Here is a 20,771-nt window from a genome sequence, read left to right as displayed (position 1 = left end):
TATCCCACCTGATGTTATCAACTGCCAGATGTTCTACAGGATTCTTCAGGTTACTGCATTGCTATTGCTTGCTTCTGACTTTCATGCAGTTGTAGTGTGGTGTTAAGGGTTTGGGTATTGGACTATGACCTGGGAGACCAGGGTTTGAATCCCACCTCAGCCGCAAAGCTTACTGAGTGACCTTGGGCTAGTCACTGTTTCTCTCTGAGCCTAACCTACCTCACAGGGTTGTTATGAGGGTAAAATGGGGAGGGGAGAAGAGAACCAGGTATGGCACCTTGAGCTCTTTGGAGGAAAAGTGGGATATAAATGTGATAAATAAATAATCTTCTATTATTAATAATGTTCCTCCATAATGAAGCGGTGGTGTTTGTTGAGAAATGGGCCACTGCTCCTTCCTGGCCTTGATGAAGCATGCTTCTGCTCTGACACTTTAATAATAATGATTAGTTTGTCTAACATAAGAAGAGCCCTAGTTCAGACCAAAGGCTTCTCTATAGTCCAGGAACTAATCCTTCAAAAAATTATATATGTATTAACGGATTTGGTGAAGTGGCCCTGAGGGAGGCCGTTCTGGGAGGGGAGGAGCTAGAGTGCCAGTGGCCCCAGTTCTTACAATGCACCATGATCTCAGCATGGTAAGACAGGAAAACTGCCCTATATGGAATTGATAGAGCATCATTCTTTTTCCTACCCTCTTGGAATCTGTAACTCATAGCTAAACAAAGTGCCTGGAATGAAAAGAAAGTGGATGCAATTTGCTCTTGAGGAGTCCATTGCCATGCACTCCAGATATAGTGGCTCCAGTTCATCAGCTCTGTGTGTGCTGGGGCTTCCCCAGTCTTTTGTGTGAGTAGGTGAATGGTTGGTGTACATAAGGGAGGGGGGAATCCCCACATGTGCCCAGAACATTTCCTTTTGTGAAAGAGAACAGGAAACCTTGTGTGGTTCATGGCTTTGGTTATGATGTATAACCCTCATTTAGCAAATACAGTTTGCTTGTTTTATTTATAAACTTGTAAGCAAAAACTGGACTGAGAGAAGCAGCATGTGAATGATGCAGGTCCTGCTGCTTTGTTTTTGTATGTTTTCTGATTTTAGAGGGGGAAATACAATTGTGGTAAATCTAGATTGTCATTTTAGTTTATAAGAGAATGAGGGGTTTATGAAATCCCAATGGTTTATTGGCTCAGTGTAGTGTGAATTATTTCTTGTTCAGGGGCACTACAAATAGTGAATATATGTAGCATAATACTGTGAGAACAATTACGCAGTGTAAGGGTAAAACAAACATTAAAATATCAAAAAAGAAAGGGAAAGGACAGCAAATAACTTAGAAAACCTTTAAAACACTTACTGTATATTGAAAATGTACAAATAAGAACTGGACCACGTTTGAAAACTGCCTAATACAGAGGGAGAGAGGGAGAGGGAGGGGGGAGAGGGGGGAGAGAGGGGGGGGAGAGAGAGAGAGACTGATCTTAAAAAGCACACCACTATGTTCTTATAGCGTTGAGTGCTGCCTTCCTTCTAGTTTCTCTAATGTAGTTTACAGTATAATCTTTATAGCGTAATGTTACACTGAGTAGCCATAAAATCTTGAACCCTCAGTCCTCAAGATCTAACTAAACAAAGCATACATCAGACTTTGTCTGCAAAATTGCTAGACCAAAATAAAAAGCAAGTCATGTTATTTGTCATGAACTTATCTCCTGTATTTCAGAAATTCCATTACAGGAACCTTCTCCTGGGCGAACATGATGTTGCTCTAACATGCATTGAGCAAATAGTCACAGGTATGTATTAAGTAGTTGGGTGTGAAAGATAAGAGTTTTTGCTCTTTTGGGGGGTTGCATTTATGTTTAGGAAAGGAAAACAGAACAGTCAGAATTGCCTTTTTGAATGTCTCCTTAGCCTGTGAAATTATACAGCCACAAGAGTGGCTGTATACTATAGTCAGCATGGATTTTTCGCATTTCACAATGTTAAATTGAAAATACCCCCCATGCCATTCTGATACTTCCCATAAGCTCATTTCAAAACAAAATCTTGCAAAACATATAGTCCTGAACTCAGGAATGCTTGCTTAACAACCCTCTAACTTTTCATGGAGATACACAAAACAGTCAGAGAGAATCGAGAGTTCAAAGTCTAAAAAGAGAGGGGGGGAAACCCAGACTTTGGACTTTTTTCTGTCAGAGTTCTCATAATTTGTTGAAATTAATTAAAAATCAGCCATGTTCACTGAGTACCTGTAATCCTGTTACTGACCTTGCCCCATACTCTGACCTTTATCTTCTGCAGTTTAAAAGTAAAAAAAAAATGCCTGGCTGATTATTAATTAATTTAAGAAATTTTACATTGAACTCAATGATAATGTCGGGCATGCTCAGTAAGAACCAACTGTTAGTGTTCCAAAAGCCAGACTCACAGCTGCTTGCCTAGTCAGGGGGCCACACCCACGCCAGACCTTTATTTCACTTGAAATAGTCATGGCTTCCCTGAAAGTATCCTGGGAAGTATAGTTTGTGAAGGATACTGAGAGGAGACTCCTATTCCTCTGACAGAGTTCCAGTGGCCAGAGTGGTTTAACAGTCAGCCACTTGAAGCTCTGTGAGGGGAACAGGGCCTCTCCTAGCAACTCTCAGTACCCTTCACTAACTACACTTCCCAGGATTCTTTGGGAGAAGCCATGACTATCTAAAGGAAAATAAATGTCTGGTGTGGATGTGGCAAGGGACAGCTTTGGTTTAAATGTGGGTAGGAGGCTACATGTGCCTGCTGTAGAATAAAAAGGTAGGGGAAACACTGAAAAGCAGTGATACTGTTCATAATGTTCCTTTTGGAAATGAAAGGGGCTTCTCCTCTGCCCAGTGCCCACCCACCCAATCTCCTCACCTCCTTCTTCTCCCCAGGTCAGTTTCACCTATCCCAAATATGATTGCACAGAAATAAATGCCACTGGACTCAAAAAGTATGCAAATGATCAAACCCACCCTCCCTTCTCCTCCCTCCTATCCCTCCCTCTTGCCGCTTCCCTCTTGCCCCTTCCCTCTCCCTTCCTTTGCCCCTCCTTCCCCTTTCAAATTCCCTCTCCCCTCCTCCTCCCTCTCCCCATGGTCAGTTTTACCTATCTTAAGCATGATTACATGGGAGTAAATACCATTGAACTCAATAAGTGTGCAAATGATCAAACCTCCCCTTTCCTTTGCTCCTCCCCCTCCTTCCCCCTCCTTCCGTTCCCCTCCCCCCTTTCTCCTTCCCTCTCCCCCACCCCCATGGTCAGTTTTACCTATCCTAACCATGATTGCATAGGAGTAAATCCCATTGAACTCAGTAAAGATGCAAATGATCAGACCTGCCTTTCCCCTCCTTCCCCTCTCCCTTCCTCCTCCCTCCCCTCTTCCTTCTTCCTTCCCTGTCCACTCCAGCCCTTCCTTCCTCCCCCCAGTCAGTTTTACCTATCCTAAGCATGATTGTCTTTCCCTTCTCCCTTCCTCCATCCTTCTTCCTCTCCTCCCTCCTTCCTTCTTCCTCCTTCCTTCTTCCTCCTCCCCTGCCCACTCCAGCCCTCCCTCCTTCCCCCCTCCATGGTCAGTGTTACCTATCCTAAGCATGATTGCATGGGACTAAATCCCACTGAACTCAATAAACATGCAAATGATCAAACCTGCCTTTCTCCTCCCCTCTCCCTCCTGCCTGTTCCTCTCCCTCTCTGCCCTTCCTCCCCTCCCCATCCTCTGTAGTTAGTTTCACCTATCCTAAGCGTGATTGCAGGGGAGTAAATCCCACTGAATTCAATAAGCATGCAAATGATCAATCCATTCTCAGCAAACTTGCACAGGATCCCATTTCTTATCTCCCAGATTAAAAAGCAGAGAAATTCACTAATAGGCCAAAAACCTTGTGGTTTAAGAACATACCTATAGCCCACAGATACTTCTCTCACTCACCATATGCTCAGAGGCACATGTTACCAAATTCTTCCAAGCTACACGGGAACTGGATGGTCTGTCAAAGACCAACCCAAATTGTATTTGAATTTTGACAAATTTGTAGGGCAGTACAATATCTCAGAGAATAGGTCAGGTCTCCTGCTCCCCTGGTGCATTCACTATAGCTGCCCAATTTCCCTGCTTTTTAAAGTTTGATAGAAATATCGGTGGGCTATAGGTACATTCTTAAACTGCAAGGTTTTTTGCCTATCAGTGAATATGTCTACCAGTTAACGAGGCATGCAGATCTTTTCTGTAGGGTTTACTCCCAAGTAAGTGTGCATAGAGTTGCAGCATAAGGCTGGAATCCCATGTGCTCTTTCCTGGCAGTGACTGTCATTCAGCTCAGTGGGACTTCCTTCTGTGGAAGCATTCCTAGGATCAAGCTGTAAGAGCATTAATAACACACGTCTTATAAGAGCCTTTCAAAAGGGATTCTTAGACCATACTAGGATCTTTGTAAAATGTTGCTATCTCCTGTCAATGGACTTGCAATGGTATAACTGAGTAATAGAAATGCATTTGTAACCCTAGCCAACAGTGCAAGAAGTATGTGGTCAATAGTTCCAAATTATGGCTTTCACTTTGCATGCTAGCTCAAGCTCAGAGATGGGTTAGATTGAAAATAGTGCTGCAGTTGTTAGTCTTGGACTTCCCAGAATCATAGAATCGTAGATTTAGAAGGGGCCTATAAGGCCATCAAGTCCAAACCCCTGCTCAGTGCAGGAATCCACCTTAAATCATACCCAACAGGTGGCTGTCCAGCTATCTCTTAAATTCCTTCAGTGTTGGGGAGGCCACCATCTCGCTAGGTAATTGGTTCCATTGTTGCACCGTTCTAATAGTTAGGAATTTTTTCCTGATGTTCAGCCAAAATCTGGCTTCCTGTAACTTGAGCCCATTATTCCATGTACTGCACTCTGAGATGATCAAGAAGAGATCCTGGCCCTCCTCCGTGTACCTTTCAGGTGCTGGAAGAGTGTGATCATATCTCTCCTCAGTTTTCTCTCCTTAAGGTTAAACATGCCCAGTTCTTTCAGTCTCTCCTGGAGTGTCCTTTCCGTCCACTTGGATGGAGGAAGCCCAAATCCACATCCCCACTGAGCTGCATTGTCCACTCAGGCTTCAGGCTGAATGGCAAACCACTGTTTCTCAGGCCGATCATCCCAGGGCTATTGTGAAATAGCTCCCGGGGGGGGGAGTAGATGCAAATAGAATGGTATTATATTGACATTAAGCAGCTTCCCTCACTATGTTTGTTCTAGACACCTGCCAAAACCTTTTATGTTTTGGCAAACCTATCCAGATTTTGGCTATGTTTTACCAACAATTTTTATTTGTACATAACTTGAAGAACTTTTTGGTGAAGCAGTTTATTCATTTTCTAAGCAAGTAAATAAAAATAAGTAGTAAAGGGATTAATGAAGTCTTTAAATGACAGCTGCTGTATGCCATTTTGCTTTTATTTCTTCATTGTCACAAAACGTTATTAGGTTTATTTTCAGCATTCATAACATGGTGGCTTGTATGCTTTTTTTTTTAAGTTGACTTTTTTTGTATCTCTCTTGCAGTGAATGACACAAAGAGGAAACAGAAAGTTCTGGGCCCCAACCAAAAGCTTAAATTTAATCCCACAGAGTTAATAATTTACTGCAAAGACTTCCGTATTGTCAGATTTCGTTTTGATGAAGCAGGACCAGAAAGTGCAAAAAAGGTATTAAAATCATGTCTGATTTTTGTTGTGGATGTTGCCTAGAGTTGAAGCACTTAGCTGGGCATTTAGGGGGGGGATGACTGACATGCTAGATTCTTGAAGTTGCTTGAAGTGTCAATGAAAATGTGTTTTTACAAAGGCCTAGTTTGCATTGTGGTGGTAGACTTGTGTCTGGCCTCTGCACATAGGTGTTTATGTAACTAAATGGTCTTGTGTAAAAATTCCCTCCATGCAGCATGACAGGAGAAGTTAGGCTAGAGCCCTTGGAGGGAATTGGTATGGGGGAGAGTTCAATCTTGCCATTCCCTACCTGTAGTCCAAAGGGATAAAACCCAGACCACAGTGAGAACTAAGTCATAAGGTTCTAGTCCCCGTCACTCACATTTATACACATATGGCTTGTAAGATGAGAACAATAACTCTGATCATAGAGCGCTTCAGAGGATAAGAGGTAGCTTTTTCTAGTCACACATCTGCAAAACTATTTCCAAAGGTATCCCAAATGGCTCATGTGGCAAATATCTTGGTCAGGTCTTAAGGCCATGGTGCTTTGTTCACACACTTAATGTAATGTTATGGCTTATGGCCACATATTTACCTACTTACGTTAGATGTAATTTGCATATATCATTTTCACGGATCCTGAAGGAGCTAAGCCAGTTCAGTAAATCGGAGATGGAAAAGCTGTAAGTTTTTATTTTTTTGTAAATATTTTTTATTGGTTTGATTTTACACATGTTAAAGTTACATTTAAATCTGCATATATATGTAGAGAGATGGAACATAGCAAACCAGCAGATTCTGAAATAATTCAAGCCACTCTCCTTACAGCTGAAGGAAACTGTTTAAAAGGAGTACAATAAAGAGTGAAAAACGAACTAACCCATCCCCACCCCCTCCCTTCATGTCAGTAGCAAAAAAGAATATTTCATAAAAAGCTGTAAGTTTTTCCATAGTGCTTTTAACATGGGCAACATTTGGAAGATCATATCTTGGCTTATTAAGCCAAGATATGCATGTTCCTTTTCTCTGAATACACAGTCCTTTCATCCTCCCTTCATGGTGCATAGCAATCAACTAACAATCTGGGCTTGTTCCAAAATTGGTAACTATAAGAAACCAGTAAACTATGGTTAATTAGAGGCTTCCTGGTTTGATTGCTGTGCACTGCAAAGGGGCTCTGAACATGTGCAAAAGGCTTGTGTATCTCTGTTTAATAAGTAAAGATATGCTCTTCCAAACCAGGCCACTGTATTGTTTCTAACCCTTGAGCAATATTTGTCAACATAGTTTCCAGGCTGCAGGCTCTTTCTGCAGTTTCTGCATTTCTTGCAGTTGCAGAAATGTACTCCTTGACTGTATCTGCGGCAACCAGTCTTCTAAGGCATATTAGTTTTTGTTCCTTCAGTGCTAAATACACACCGGGAAAATGGGGATTCTGTTCTTTTTAATACCACAATCTAAATTAATGTGCACTTGGTGACTCTCAAGTTTGGGGTCTAAAATTGCACTCTTTTCTCTGACATCCAGCCTACCATCTGTTTTGGTGCATGTTTCCCAAACTGCTGAGAGCCAAACTAGATGTAACATTGAGTGGTCTGTGATAGGTTGCCCAACATCTTTTGCTTTGGTTAAAATCAACTGTGTGTGTGTGAAGTGGGAGAGATGGGATTTTAACCTCTTCTCCCCATCCATACCCCACACTGTTTTGGGTTTAACCGTCCTTCCCTGTAACCTTGTTTTAAATTGCTCCCACCCTCCTTTCCCAAGCTGCTGTTTAGACACAGAGCGAAACAGGTACGACATGCATACCTACCTTCCCTCCATTCTCTTTGGCTTATAGCAGCTTTGGGGGCTGAGGCAATTTTTAGTTGGGGGAGATGGTGCAGGGGGGGAAAGTTAACCTTCCAGTCCTGCTTGGAAAGAAAGCAGGAGATCCTGATCACAGGTTTCCTACATTTTGTTTGACCTGTGGTTTAGTGTACTGGTCTTCATCTGGTGGGTCAGGACTAGATTTGTAAAACTTCCAGAAATTTTGAAGCCACAAAAAAAAAACCTGTCTTTTTTCCCCAGGAAAAAACAAAAAATTTTGGAGGGGGGGAAGGAAAAATATGCTATACTTATTTGTTTAGCACTCTGTAGTGATCAAAAGTTACTGTGTTACTTAAGGGACATAAAATGTATTATGTATAACTTGGTTTGCCATTAAATCATTGTGTTCAGTATATTAAAAGTAGTTTCTTGGACAATAATTACAGTGGGTTTTTTTAAAATGTTTTAAAAGATGTTTTGTTTTAATATATTTTAAAGTCTGAGGAGCAGAAAAAAAACAATAACAACAGGAGATGCCATCACCATTATAGTAAGAAAAGAAAATAATGTTGTGTTCTGCAAATGATGTCTCCTCCAGTCCTGCAGAGTGTTAGGCAGACATGAAGCACTCCATGGAAAGAGCTAAGAAAAAGAGGGGAGGGGCAATCCAAAGTGAATACTACACAAAATATAATTAGTCTCATTTTCTGACCTATCACGATCAGTTTCTGCTTCTTCGTATTTGTCATCATATTTACCATGGACTTTGAAAAATGAATGGCTTGCCCAGATTGTAACAAGCTTCTGTACTCTTTAACATGTCATAGCCCAAAGGTTTTTCAGTTTGGGGGTAATACTGAGTTGCAGTTTGATCCAAGGAAGGTCACATCAGCAGCACCATACAAATACATGGTAACAATAATTGTTTGGATTAATGGTGGATGTGGGTCTGAAAAGGTTGTAGACTGCTGGTGTAGCACAATATGCAGGAGCAGGTACAAGCCAAAGTGAGCCTTGGTTTTATGTACACCCCCCTCCCTTCTCCTCCTGCATGGCTGGGAGGAGACGGTTGGAAGCTTCCTCCAGTCTTTGGTCAACCACAGCTTGCTATGTCATCAGGAAATTGAACTGGGTGAACATTAATCATGGTTAGCTTAAACAAGCTCCAGAAACTGTAGTTTGAAGCTGGCTTGTTGTAACCGTAGTTAACATTAGCCACAGTTTTCAGTCCAGCCACACAACGAACTGTGGTTGAGCAGGTGTGTTAAAACCTGCTTTCTAACACAAAAGTTCCCTTGACAGGCAATACAGTTGGCTCAGCTGCTGTGGGCCTTTGACCAGAGGAGAAGAACTGTCTGTGTCCAGCTGTAGTTTGCAGACCTTCTACTCAGGGTTTCAAGGAAGGAAAAACAGGAATTCCCCCCTCTCCACCCCCAGAAACTGCTTGCCTTCTAACGATGGTGGATTGTTCCGAGGCCCAGCTCTTGTGACACTTTCTCCTCCCCCCCCCCGAGATTCCAAGGTAATGTGGGGATTGATGAATCAGATGGTTCATTTTCAGTGCCCTGAGACTTCACAGTCAAGATTTTGTTGGTATTAGAAATGGAAATTGTTCATTGGATGCTGACAACAGTTGTCCTTTAAGCCAACGTTACTCGAAGTTTAGAACGTAAACATTCACATGTAGCTCCTGGAAAGTTGAAGTCAGAGTTTTCTCTGGCAGATGCTTAGCATTCAGTACTTATTTTAAAAAATGCTGGATGAATGTTTAGGCTTGGCTAAAAAGGGAACAAGAAGTCCATTCAGTGTGGCATATACCAATATATTTGCTGTTTTGGTTTTAAATTTCTCATACGGCTATATGAAGAATTAAAGGTATTTTTTTTAAAAAAAAATCAGGTGGAAACTAAATCTCTAACATCCTGAAGCTAATTCTATGGACTGAATCAATCTAGTTTTAAACATGCTTTCTTGTTTAGCAAACTAGATTTTTTTTAAAATGGAAATATGAATTGCTTAAAACACTGGAGAATGTTCCTACATGTGGTGACTAAGAGATCTTTGAATATAATGGACCTAATGGCTCACACTGCATACTGTGATAGTATAGTATTAGCGGGATCTGAAATACATGACTTTGGGTCCAAATTTTGTGCATGTGTCATTGAAGGAGCAACATGACATCATGTAGTCAGATGCAACATGCCCTATCTCCTAACCATAATTAGGAGATTGGGAATGTGCCACAGGCTGACAAACTTTCCCCCACTTAGATGTACCAGTCCCATTCTCCAGCTTGCTTTAATTACAGTGTAGCAGCCAGTGTGGAGTAGTGTGGAGGAGCACATGAAGGCAGTGGTGAACTGCCTCTGAATACTGCTTACCATGAAAACCCTCTTCATAGGGCCGCCATAAGTTGGGATTGACTTGAAGGCAGTCCATTTCTATTTTTCATTATGCTGTTTCAGTGCAAATATGACAGTGTTTTCCCAGATTCTGTTGTACCGAAGGGTTGCAAGATCACTTCCAATCCTTGTTTCAAATTCTGGCCACAACAGCAATCCTAGCTAGTGTTAACCAGCATAGTGGAGGATTTGCACAGAAGGGCGGAAGCGATGCATGCCCACAACCTGTTCTGATATCATCATCATGGCTTAGGGTATCAGGAATGTTAACATCTGCACCAACTGAGTCTTTCATGTCTTGGTTCACCTTGTCTTGCCAGAAAGAAAAAAAGAAAAAGAGGTTGTATGGAATCCAGAGGTGGCAGTCAGTTGATGTTACAATCTTCCTTGGTTGGTTTTGATCAGTTTCTCACTTAACAAGCAACTTTGGGTACTAGCTGTTTCTTTGACTGCTGTCTGCACTGCTGCTTTCATGATAGTACTTCTCTCTAAGCATTTGCAGACTTGAGGTTTAAAATCACTTTCCCGTTTCCTCCTGAAAAGGGAAGAAGCCCCTAGGCCATGGGTGGAGAACCTCCAGCCTCGGGGCCAATCATGGCCCGCAAGAGTTTGGCCTATGAGGCCATTTTCCCCCAAACCACGCCCACCCGACAATCATCTGACATCACTAATGGTGTTTGCTGATGGGCAGGAGGACAAGGCTTAATCTTACATTGGCTGTATGATCCTGTTCACAATAGGGAACAAGATCATGCAGCCAAGACAGCAGGATTTAATCTCCGCTCATCAGCTGAGCAGGATTAAAGCTCTGTGCAAAAGCCTTTTTGAAGTAGCTCTCGTGTGCAAGCTACGTCAAAGGGTCTTTTGCAAAGGCTTTAAGACAGCTCCTGTTAGCCCCTGTGTTCCTGTTTGAGGAAACTTAAAGTGGGAGAGGGGAGACTTTGAAGAGGCTTTTGCAAGTCTCCGCCTTTGTCTTGGCCAACTCTGTTGGATTCAGACTCACTGGTGTGTTTTTCTCAGTTAAGTTTAATGTGGAATTTCAGCTTAGAGTATTTCATCAATCAGCTTACAGGTTACACAGGATTCTGTGTCTCTGCACAGCAGTACAGAGCATGACTAAGGCATTATTGTAGCAACAAGACATGCCCCTCAAGACTGTTTAAGAAGGCTCCAGGTTGGGGAAGGTGTCTCTGAACGGGACTACATTTAGCAAGCGGGCACTCCTACGAACAGAGCAAAAAGTTTGTGCTAATTGGGCCTGCCTGCGCATCTGCTGGCACATCCTTGGTGACGGGAGTGGAGGCAGAGCAGGCAGATCTTCCTTGGACACTCTCTGTGGTCCAGCTCCCCATCCAAGAGGATGCGGCAGTGGCAGCTGGGGCGGCAAGAGAGGGAGAAGAGGGGCCAGCTCCTTGTCAGACAGCAGCGTTGGTTCAGTTGGAAGGGAGACTAAGGGGGCTGAGCCGTCACTGTCTCCAGCGCTGAAGCTTTCTCCTGTTTTATCCTCCTGCCTCTGTAACCCACAGGGCCTCTTCCCCGGGTCCCAGATCTCTTCCTCCTTTTCCGGACCACTTTAGGAACGCTTTGCATAGCCCATTACACCCTTTCCCTTTAAGTCACCAATCTTAGAGACTTCATGGAAGCAAAAGGAATTACCTGTCAGATTTGACCCACAAGGCAGATCCTGATAAGGATCTCTCCCATGGAGCCAAAAAAGTTCCCCACCCCTGCCCTAGGCTCTTCTCTCTTGCAGAGGAATTCCTGACAAGTTTTGTAGTTGTCTACATAAGACTTGTATGGAAATCCAAATTTTTGTAGGCATTGCCAATCTTCTTTAGCCTTTTTTCCCTTTCTGCTGAAAGGTTAACCAGCTTGGTAGGAGGTGCATGTTACAGTCTTTGGGGAGACAGAAGACGAATGCTAATGTTCTTTCTTTTCCTCAAATAATTCTTGAGTGTGTTTGCACACTTGATGCAAATCACCAAAAGTACATCTGATCTTCCGTTGTTTTCTTCCAGAGTTGCTCCTCTGGAATGTCACATAGGGAAGAATCGCCAGCAGTAGTTGCCAAGGCAGAGTTAATGTTCCCAGTCAGTTCATGACTGCTGTGTGTGTGTTGTAGCAGACTGCAGCTCCATCATCTTGTGCCCTTAATGTTAAAACTGCAGCACCTCGCAGCATATTATCTGCATGTCTAACAGAACAAGTAACAATGCTGCATCATATTTTTATTGTCTCCCCACAGCCCTTTTTCAATAAACAAGTTAAAACATGCAGATTTAGCAAATTCCCATGCATCATCTGTGCTGTACTTTTTTGGAATAGACGTTGCCCCACAACATAGGGAACTAAAAAGCTTCCAGCTCCAGTGAATGAGACTGGGTGTTTTACGTTTGCCTGACCATCTGCGCTCATGACATGGGCATAGTAATTGATTTAGCTTGAGTTGTGAGGTGGTGACTAAATGAGGGAAACATGAAACTCTTTGTTGTTTAAATTTGTTGTTGAGCTGTTTTTGCTGTCAAGCTAGATCTGAAAATTCTCCAAAGCAAGATATGTAAGGTGGGTGTGGGAGGAAGTGAAGGGAGGGGAAGTGGAGCATAAGTGGAGGCCATGGAAGAAGTAAATCAGCAACTTTGAAGGAAATGATGTATTTTGAAGTTGCAATCAAAAGCAACACTTTCTTCTGAAATTGGGGAGATGGTTATCTCAGCTTGATGTTGCAGCTAGAATTTCTGAACCTTCACAAGGGCTAGTGGTTAATATATTGGATAACTAGTTTTAAGTTGTTTATCACATGCAGTTTTACTTTCCAGGAGCACATGCAGCTGCTTGGGTTATGCAGATTGCTGTTTAAAAAGAAAAAATAAAGATTGTTCAGCAGCTCACTGCAAAAGTTATCACACACGCTACCCGGAAGCTGTAGTTTTCTTGGCAGTGGCATTTCTCTAGCAGCTGCAGTTTGCCTGAGAAAACTGTGCCTGCCTCAAGCAGGGTGCTCTTTAAAACAAGTAAATAGTGATTGTTAGACAGGATGCTCTTGATCTCTCTCCATTCTCTGATGTGAGTACAGTTGAGGCTAGCGTCCACTTTCCAGCTTCTGGAGGAGGAGCAGAGCATCATTGTGCAGGGGAAATCGTTGGAATGGTTGTCCAAATTAAGCAACATCTGTCTTTGCAATGGAGGGCTTTTCTTTTACTTGCCCCCAAACAAATTGTCAATACAAGACATTAAAGGATTGCACTGAAAGTGGTCATACTGAGAAGAGTTATGACTTGCAAATGTTTTGGCTTGGATCCAAAGTGCACAGAAAGTGTGTGTGTGTGTTCAACTCGGCCGCCTGCATTTTAGCACCCAGGCTGCTTTGCACACAATTCTAAAGAGTTCCTCAACCCTCAGGAATGGCTTTTCATGGGGCTGCTGTAGCAGGAAGAAGCATATAATGTAGGATATATTGTGATGTGGATCAGTAAAAGATAACATCTAGTCAAGTCTCTTGTATGTTTAATATTACATGGTGAAGGTACCTGCTTTTGAAGGGAGGAGGGGCTTTTTTTGTACATGAAAGTTGACTTCAGCACTACATTTGCTCCACTGTGAGCTGATTTCAGGAGAGCATAAACAGAAAGTAGGGATTGGCTGCTTTAGCTTGTGCGTTCTAAAAAATATATTTTTTGCACAGTAAGCACTTCGGCAGGGAGGGTGATGAATTAGAGAAATGTTTTCTCATGGTAGACAGAAAAATGTTGAACTTTCTCCTTTTCCCTCACATTCCATATGAGTTCAAGGAATTAAGAAACTGCTTCCATTAAAGCCCTGGACAATGGCATCACTATGTGCAGTTGCTGTTTTAGGCCAAAATTGCAATACAAAACCAGGCTTTTAGTAGGAAAGCAAATCGGAGTTTCCAGGTATTTGTAGCTTCTGTTGTCAAAACTTCCATGTGATTATCATCTTCAACAAAACATTGGCTTCTGTGGACTGTTTCTGTTCCTTTTTTTTCTTTTTAAAGTGCAAGTAAGGATTTATAGGGGAAGAAAATAACAGAAGGCAGCAGTGTTAGGTTATCATCGTCTGCAGGTTGTTTCAGTCTTGAGGTGAGAATGAAGGAATTTCTTGAAGGTTTAGAACTGTTCCTTGGGAGAAGGTTAGGAATGTGAGGTTTAAAAAGAAAAATGGAAAATATTTCCTGATGCCTACAATGGAAAAATGTTTACATTTGAGGAAAATTTCTTATGAAATATTTCTCTTTCAGAATGAGCAGCATACGTTTAAAGTAGCATTTTAAAATAATACTGTTACACAGCTGCAAATCTAAGATTCAAAGGTGCCAATTTGCATTGCCACTGCATCTAAGTAGGTGCCCCAATTCTGAATAGAAAAATTATGCTAGCATTTTCAAAAGGATATTGTTTACTGGGTTGGAGTACAATATAAAACAAATGAATATGAGATCAGGATAGCTAATCTTGTCTACAGTGACTATAAAATGTGCATGGCAATTCTATATACTTCACTGATTTCAGTGAAGTTTGTTGATGTGTGTGCATTGTTGCGTGAAACAGCATACGTTACGTTGGAGTTAAGTTGCTCAAGAAACTTCTCAGATGCATTAGATCAGGTTAAGAGTCTTTTATTAAGACATTATGGCTTAAGGCTTTAAGATCCCCCCCTCTAGGAGAGAAGTTCTCAGTTCAAAGACATTACACAGAAGACTCAGCTCAACACAGATAGAACTCACCCAGTCTATCTTGATGCTGCCATGACAACGGCCTTGGCTATCCGTTCCCAGACTGGGCAAAGACATAACTTCTCTTAGCTACAGATTTCCACACTTTCAGACTTGATGGAAAAACACTCAGTGACAGTATGGTTCAATGGTCAACAATCCCCCCTTTTTCCCATCATGTCTGTAATTCATTACAACAATTACAATAATACATTTCTACAATACATCTTGCAATACAGCTTACATTTCAGTACAGTTCAGAACATCTCTGTACATTTAGCTAAAACTTTATTCAATCAAACTTTGGCTGTACACATGTCAAATACAAAGTGTCAGGATCCATGTCCACCAGTTTATGCATTCCAGGACTGGTAATTACCCCCACAGTATATCTTTCTGGCGGTTTCCCTATGTTTACTCTTGTAGAACGTCTTAATGGCACTAGGGCTTCTGCTCTCTCTGCCCCCCCCCATCTGTGCTTGTGCTTGGCACAGCCTGCGCAGGAGATTCCATTTCCTCAGCCTTACGTTTCTTTGATCTTCGGTTCCCACAAATGAGCTCATTTAACGCATCTCTGAGAGGAATATGTGTGCCCTCCACCTTTATGTCTGGATTTGGCTTAAATGTTTGTGATTGTGTGTCATCTGACCCTGTAAGAATGACTGTTTCCCTTTGATCCCAAGGCTTTTCTGAGACTTTAATGCTTCTGCTCAGAATTAACTGCTGTGTTTCTGGACACCAAACTCTGAAATATGCATTCTGAAATCCCAAAACAAAACCTTGCTGCGCCCTCGGTGCAAGCTTGCCCCTCCTTTTTCCCTGTGGAATGTGGATCCAGCATCTTGCCCCGAATTTTTGAATGTGTTGTATTTTCGGTTTTCTGCCAGTGATTTTCTCATAAGGAGACATTCCAAGAGCACTGTGTAATACCCTATTGTGAATGTAATTCACATAAAGAATTGCTTCTGTCCAGAAAGAATTCCCTAAACTGCAATCCATTAACATGGCTCTCATTGCTTCCTGCAGCACCCTGTTTTTTCTCTCAGCAGTTCCATTGGAAAACGGGCTGTATGGAGCAGTAAAATTCTGTTTTATTCCCTTACTCTCAAGGAAGTCACTCAATGCTTTACTCGTGAATTCCCCTCCCTGGTCTGAGTGTATCGCTTTCACAGTGACGCCATGTTGTTTCAATTCTCTTAATGAACAGCTTCAGCTTTTGCTCAGCTTCACTTTTATGCTTTAACAGAAAAACATGACAAAATCTTGAAAAATCATCCTCCAGTACCATGAAGAATTTCGCACCTCCACGTGAAGCATTTATTGGCCCTGATAAATCAACATGAACTAGCTGGTAGGGAGCTGTTGTGGTTCTTTCAGCCTCCCGGTTAATTGGTGCAATAGTCATTTTAGCTTTATGACAAGAATCACAATCCATTAACTGTCCACAATCTCTTAAACGCATGTCTTCACTATGCGTTGGGGTTTTCTTAATCGTGTCAAGGTTTGCATGCCCCAGCCTTTGATGCCATTCATGGACGCAGCCCTGATGTACCTGTGCCTCAGCATTTAACACAGCACACCCTGCTTGACTGCTCTTTATTACAAACTGTGAATCAATAAGGCTTCCCTGCAAACACACTTGATCTCCCCTCATTACATAACATTTGTCTTTGTGGAACAATACAGAAAAATCACAACTCACCAGTTTTCTGACTGACAAAATGTTATGAGCTAATTCTGGAACAAACAAACATTCTGAAAGTATTCCCAGTTTATCAAATCTCACCAGTCCTCGGGCTTCCACGCTCTTCTGCGATCCATCCGCAAGTAAAACAAAGTCCTGCTCATTTGTAGACGTGTAAAACAAACTCCTGTCTTTAATTAATATATGGCTTGCCCCGCTGTCAACAATCCAGTTAACAGGTGCTAAATCTTGAGACTTCTGTTTACAAACAAAGTTCACATTTCCCTGCTTCAAGCCTCTGTCCCTGGAGTTTCGCTTGACTGCACAGTCTTTCTGGAGATGCCCACGAGCCCCACAGGCATAACAAGCCTTCAGCCGTTGCTGTTCTTGCTTGTTTTCCTGTCTGCAGCTGCTTTCTTCTTTCAGCTTGGCTCTTTGCTTTTCCTCAGCACTTTTCGCCTCTTGTCTCCGCTTCCATTCCTGGGTCAGCTTTTCCTCAATAAACGCAACGTTCAGACCTCCGTCAGGCATGGCTTCGAAAGCCATGACCATATTATTCCAAGTCCCATCGAGTGAAGCCAAGATCAAATAGGTCTTCTGAAGTTCAGAGTGTTCGACGCCTCGGTCCGTCAGCTCAGCAAACAAATGTCTGAATTCCGTGAGATGCTCACTCATTTCGCACTCACCCGTGAAGCGCATCTGGTAAAGCTTCCGTGCCAAACACAATCTAGATCCCGCAGTCTGTTGCACATTAATGCCTTCCAACACGTCCCACATCTGTTTGGTGTTTGTAACATCTCTCACGTGTAGAAGTTGAGAGTCTGATAGAGCCAGAAGTATAAAAGCTTGCGCCTTCTGATCTCTACGCGTCCAGGCCGCGGTCAGTACCGCCGGAGGGGGTCCATCTATAATGTCCCATAAATCCTCTTTTATCAGCAAAGCCCTCATCCTCGGCTTCCAGCTGCCATAATTCTTTTCCGTCAATCTTTCCATTGGCAAGCCTCCCCCAGACAGGTTTACAGCCATGTTGCTCACCTCTGTCTGGTACAATCAATCAAGCTGCCCTCTGGAACTCCGTCTGCCGTTCAGACCAGCAACTTACTCCCGTGTAATGCGCTGTGGATCTGGGCCCATAACCCCTGTTGACGTGTGTGCGTTGTTGCGTGAAACAGCATAACCTGATCTAATGCATCTGAGAAGTTTCTTGAGCAACTTAACTCCAACGTAACGTATGCTGTTCCACGCAACAACGCACACACGTCAACAGGGGTTATGGGCCCAGATCCACAGCGCATTACACGGGAGTAAGTTGCTGGTCTGAACGGCAGACGGAGTTCCAGAGGGCAGCTTGATTGATTGTATCAGACAGAGGTGAGCAACATGGCTGTAAACCTGTCTGGGGGAGGCTTGCCAATGGAAAGATTGACGGAAAAGAATTATGGCAGCTGGAAGCCGAGGATGCGTTGGAGTTAAGTTGCTCAAGAAACTTCTCAGATGCATTACTCCTGGGTAAGTTCATTGAATTGCAGCTTACTGTCTGTGGAGGCATACATTGAAGTGAATAGCCAAATTTATTGCTGCTACTTAATTCTAGGGAGGCGTGTTTTCTGAACTTTTTCTCTGGGGAAAAAATTAAGAGTTTCTTATGGTACGGTATGATACTGTTGAGGCCCACATATAGTTTCTAAGCTCAGATAACAAAGCCTCTCTCTTGTTTGTTCCACTGTTGATAGCTAGGATGTGGGATGAAAATACAGTTTTCCAGCTAGCAGAAACATAAGATACATCACTACTTTAGTGTACAATTACTGGAACATACAGTAGGGCCCCACTCATATGGCGGGTTACATTCCGGACCCCCACTGAAAAGCAAAAACCACTGAAAAGCGGAACTCATTGAATAGAAAGGCATGTGATGCCCGAAAACCACTGTAAAAGCGGAACAAGCGCCGTATGAGTGGGGCTTTAGTCTAATTGCGTCCAATTGAGACCGCGGCATTAGCGAAGCGCTGTAAAGTGAAGCGCCATAAAGCGGGGCCCTACTGGATTTAACATTGGCTACATTTTATTAGTGTGGCATGCACAAGCTGTAGCGAGCCTCAGGCTTACACACACATGCATGCACACACACCCTGACTCATGTGGCTGGGAGAAGGAGTTTGAAAGCTTGCACCTCCACTTTTAATCAACCCCATTAACTATTAACTATAGTTCATATAAACAAGCCAGCGTTAACCACAGTTTCAGTCCCAGCATGCTGGGATTAATCAAAAGTGGAAGCTTCTGAACTCCTGGCTGTGTATAGGAAGGGAGAGATCATGGAAGTGCTGCCCTTTCTGTGGCTCTTTCTTAATCCTAGTAACACAAAATTATGGTTTAGCATTATGTACAAATGTGGCCGTTTTGTATACTGGTTATTAAATAAAACCTAGAGACAAATAAACTTAAATTTCAGAAATGCACTGAAAGGTACAATTTTATATAAATTATATGTGATACATTTCCTGTTGTTAAAGCAGCACAGTAAATTTATATTGGAAGTATTATGTATATTTACATTATTCCCCCAAATTTCTTCTTTATTTTTTTAAGTGGGAGAAAAGTTTTCCTATTTCAAGCCTATCTGCAGTTTTACATCCCAAGATAGGGTGGCAAGATACATAGAGGAATCACTGGATGAAGAACGAGTGAAACCCTCTTCTGAAAAATGTCAAAGCTAAGAATAAGTCATGGTTGATTCTAGCACTGTTTTAGACTCCCCCCCCCACAATATGTCAGAGAACAAAAGAAAGGGAAAGCATAGTCATATGTCTGTTTAATGAGGTTGGAAATTGGATTTTAGCTGCAAATGCTGGGGTCCAAATATCTGTAGGGTTCAGGCTTTTGTTTTCTCAAACAGCAGTTTATTCTTTGGGATGGATGCTAGTATATGGGCTCCTGATGTGCATTGGGCATGCCACAGTCCTTGAGCACACCTAAAGAGCTCCTTAGGTCACGTTACCAACACTACAAGGCAAACTAGGTGGTGGTACTTAATGGCGTGAGGGCTACGTCTTATATCTTGTTAGACAATGTCACGTATTTTAGTTTGCCTGTTGTAGCATATCATACAGTGTGATACTTTCTAGTAATTGGTGGAGGCAACAGTTTAATGTATTTCAGTTTTTTTCGGTTTCTTCTTTTCAGGTGTGTCTTGCAATAGCTCATTATTCCCAGCCAGCAGATCTTCAGCTCCTGTTTGCATTTGAATACGTGGGCAAGAAATACCACAATCCAGGTAATTGAGATATTCGCATTCCCACATAACTTGGAGGCATTTTCAGCATGGGTGCCAACTTGTATAGGTGCTTTCTGAGGCAATCAGAGGTTTGTTTTGGAGGTTTATCAGCATGGTTTACAATGTATTCATGTGCCTCTACTTACATTTTTCTTCATACATTCATGAGGTTTGTTAAAAAAATATGCAAAAAATATTTCAGATCTATTCATGCCAGTTCCAGTTCCTGAAATCACCTCTTCTTTTATCAAGTCATTGAGCACCTAAATAAACCCCTCCCATCAGGTTTGTTCCCCTGTCCTTCACTTGGCAGTAAGTTTCTCGTCTGGTGGTATTGCAGGGGGATTTGTGCCACTGGGAACACCATACCTCCTTTCCCTAGAGGCTTGCTAGCCAGCCCAAGCTCTTCCCACTCAGACCTCTGGCTACTCCTGCTGAGTTGGAGCACTTCTCTCTGCTCAAGGACACTCCCCAACTGAACCTTGTCAGTTAGGTAAGCTTGCAAGATGCCTTTGGGACTTTTCTAGTGTGATGCTGCAAAGCCTCTGGGTGAGGGATATCCCAGTTCTCAGCATACACAATGTTTGACAGGGATGGGGAAACTTATATATATATTGGGCACTGCATTCCTTTTGGAGAAATCTCTGCAGGGGTGGGGCTGCATACAGGGGGGGCTGGAGTTGGAGGTAGGCAGGGGTAGAGCTAGCAGTGGGACACTTATTTCTTTCCTGGTCCTTCCCCTTTTCTTACAGTCTGTCTTCCGGCCCGCCCACAGCAATAAGGCTTAGAAAAAAAGATAACGTTTGTGCAAATGTGAGCTTTTTTTTTGTAATTGCTGCACACAGGGTGTGTGTAAGGACTAGGGAAGAGGAAGGCTGCAGGCTGGATCCAACGGCAGCACAGGGGGCATCTGGCCACACAGGTCCTTGTTCCTGTCTGAAGGCCTTCAGATTTCATGTTCAGCAATATCTCTTGCTTTTATTAGAAATGAGTAATGTAGAGGGGTGTAACGTTTTTATTGTGGTCAACCAGCCATTAAAAGTATATTCAATTGTATAATACATAATCACAAAATCAAAAGAGCAAAGGTCTTACAAGGGTATAAAGCAGAAGTTGTCAGCTAGATTCTATGTGGAGCTTCAATCTGGTTCCCTG

General features: G+C 42.6%; 1 protein-coding gene across 3 annotated transcripts in view; it reads left to right on the top strand.

Moving 5' to 3' along the window:
- The window catches only part of MTMR10 (myotubularin related protein 10), a 67,062-nt gene that overhangs the window by 14,922 nt on the left and 31,369 nt on the right, over window positions 1–20,771 (top strand). For all 3 annotated transcript variants that reach the window (XR_009759061.1, XM_061596008.1, XM_061596009.1), the window contains 3 exons: window positions 1,724–1,796; window positions 5,567–5,709; window positions 19,526–19,616. Coding sequence is in view for 2 of the 3 variants with exons in the window: in XM_061596008.1 (XP_061451992.1) it covers window positions 1,724–1,796; window positions 5,567–5,709; window positions 19,526–19,616 (307 nt within the window). In the remaining variant the exon portion in view is untranslated. The remainder of the gene's footprint in view (window positions 1–1,723; window positions 1,797–5,566; window positions 5,710–19,525; window positions 19,617–20,771) is intronic.

The sequence above is a fragment of the Rhineura floridana genome, chromosome 14 (assembly GCF_030035675.1).
Source record: "Rhineura floridana isolate rRhiFlo1 chromosome 14, rRhiFlo1.hap2, whole genome shotgun sequence".
NCBI classification, from domain to species: Eukaryota; Metazoa; Chordata; class Lepidosauria; order Squamata; family Rhineuridae; genus Rhineura; species Rhineura floridana.
Note: the sequence above shows the minus strand (reverse complement) of the source record. Positions and strands in the feature narration are given on the sequence as shown.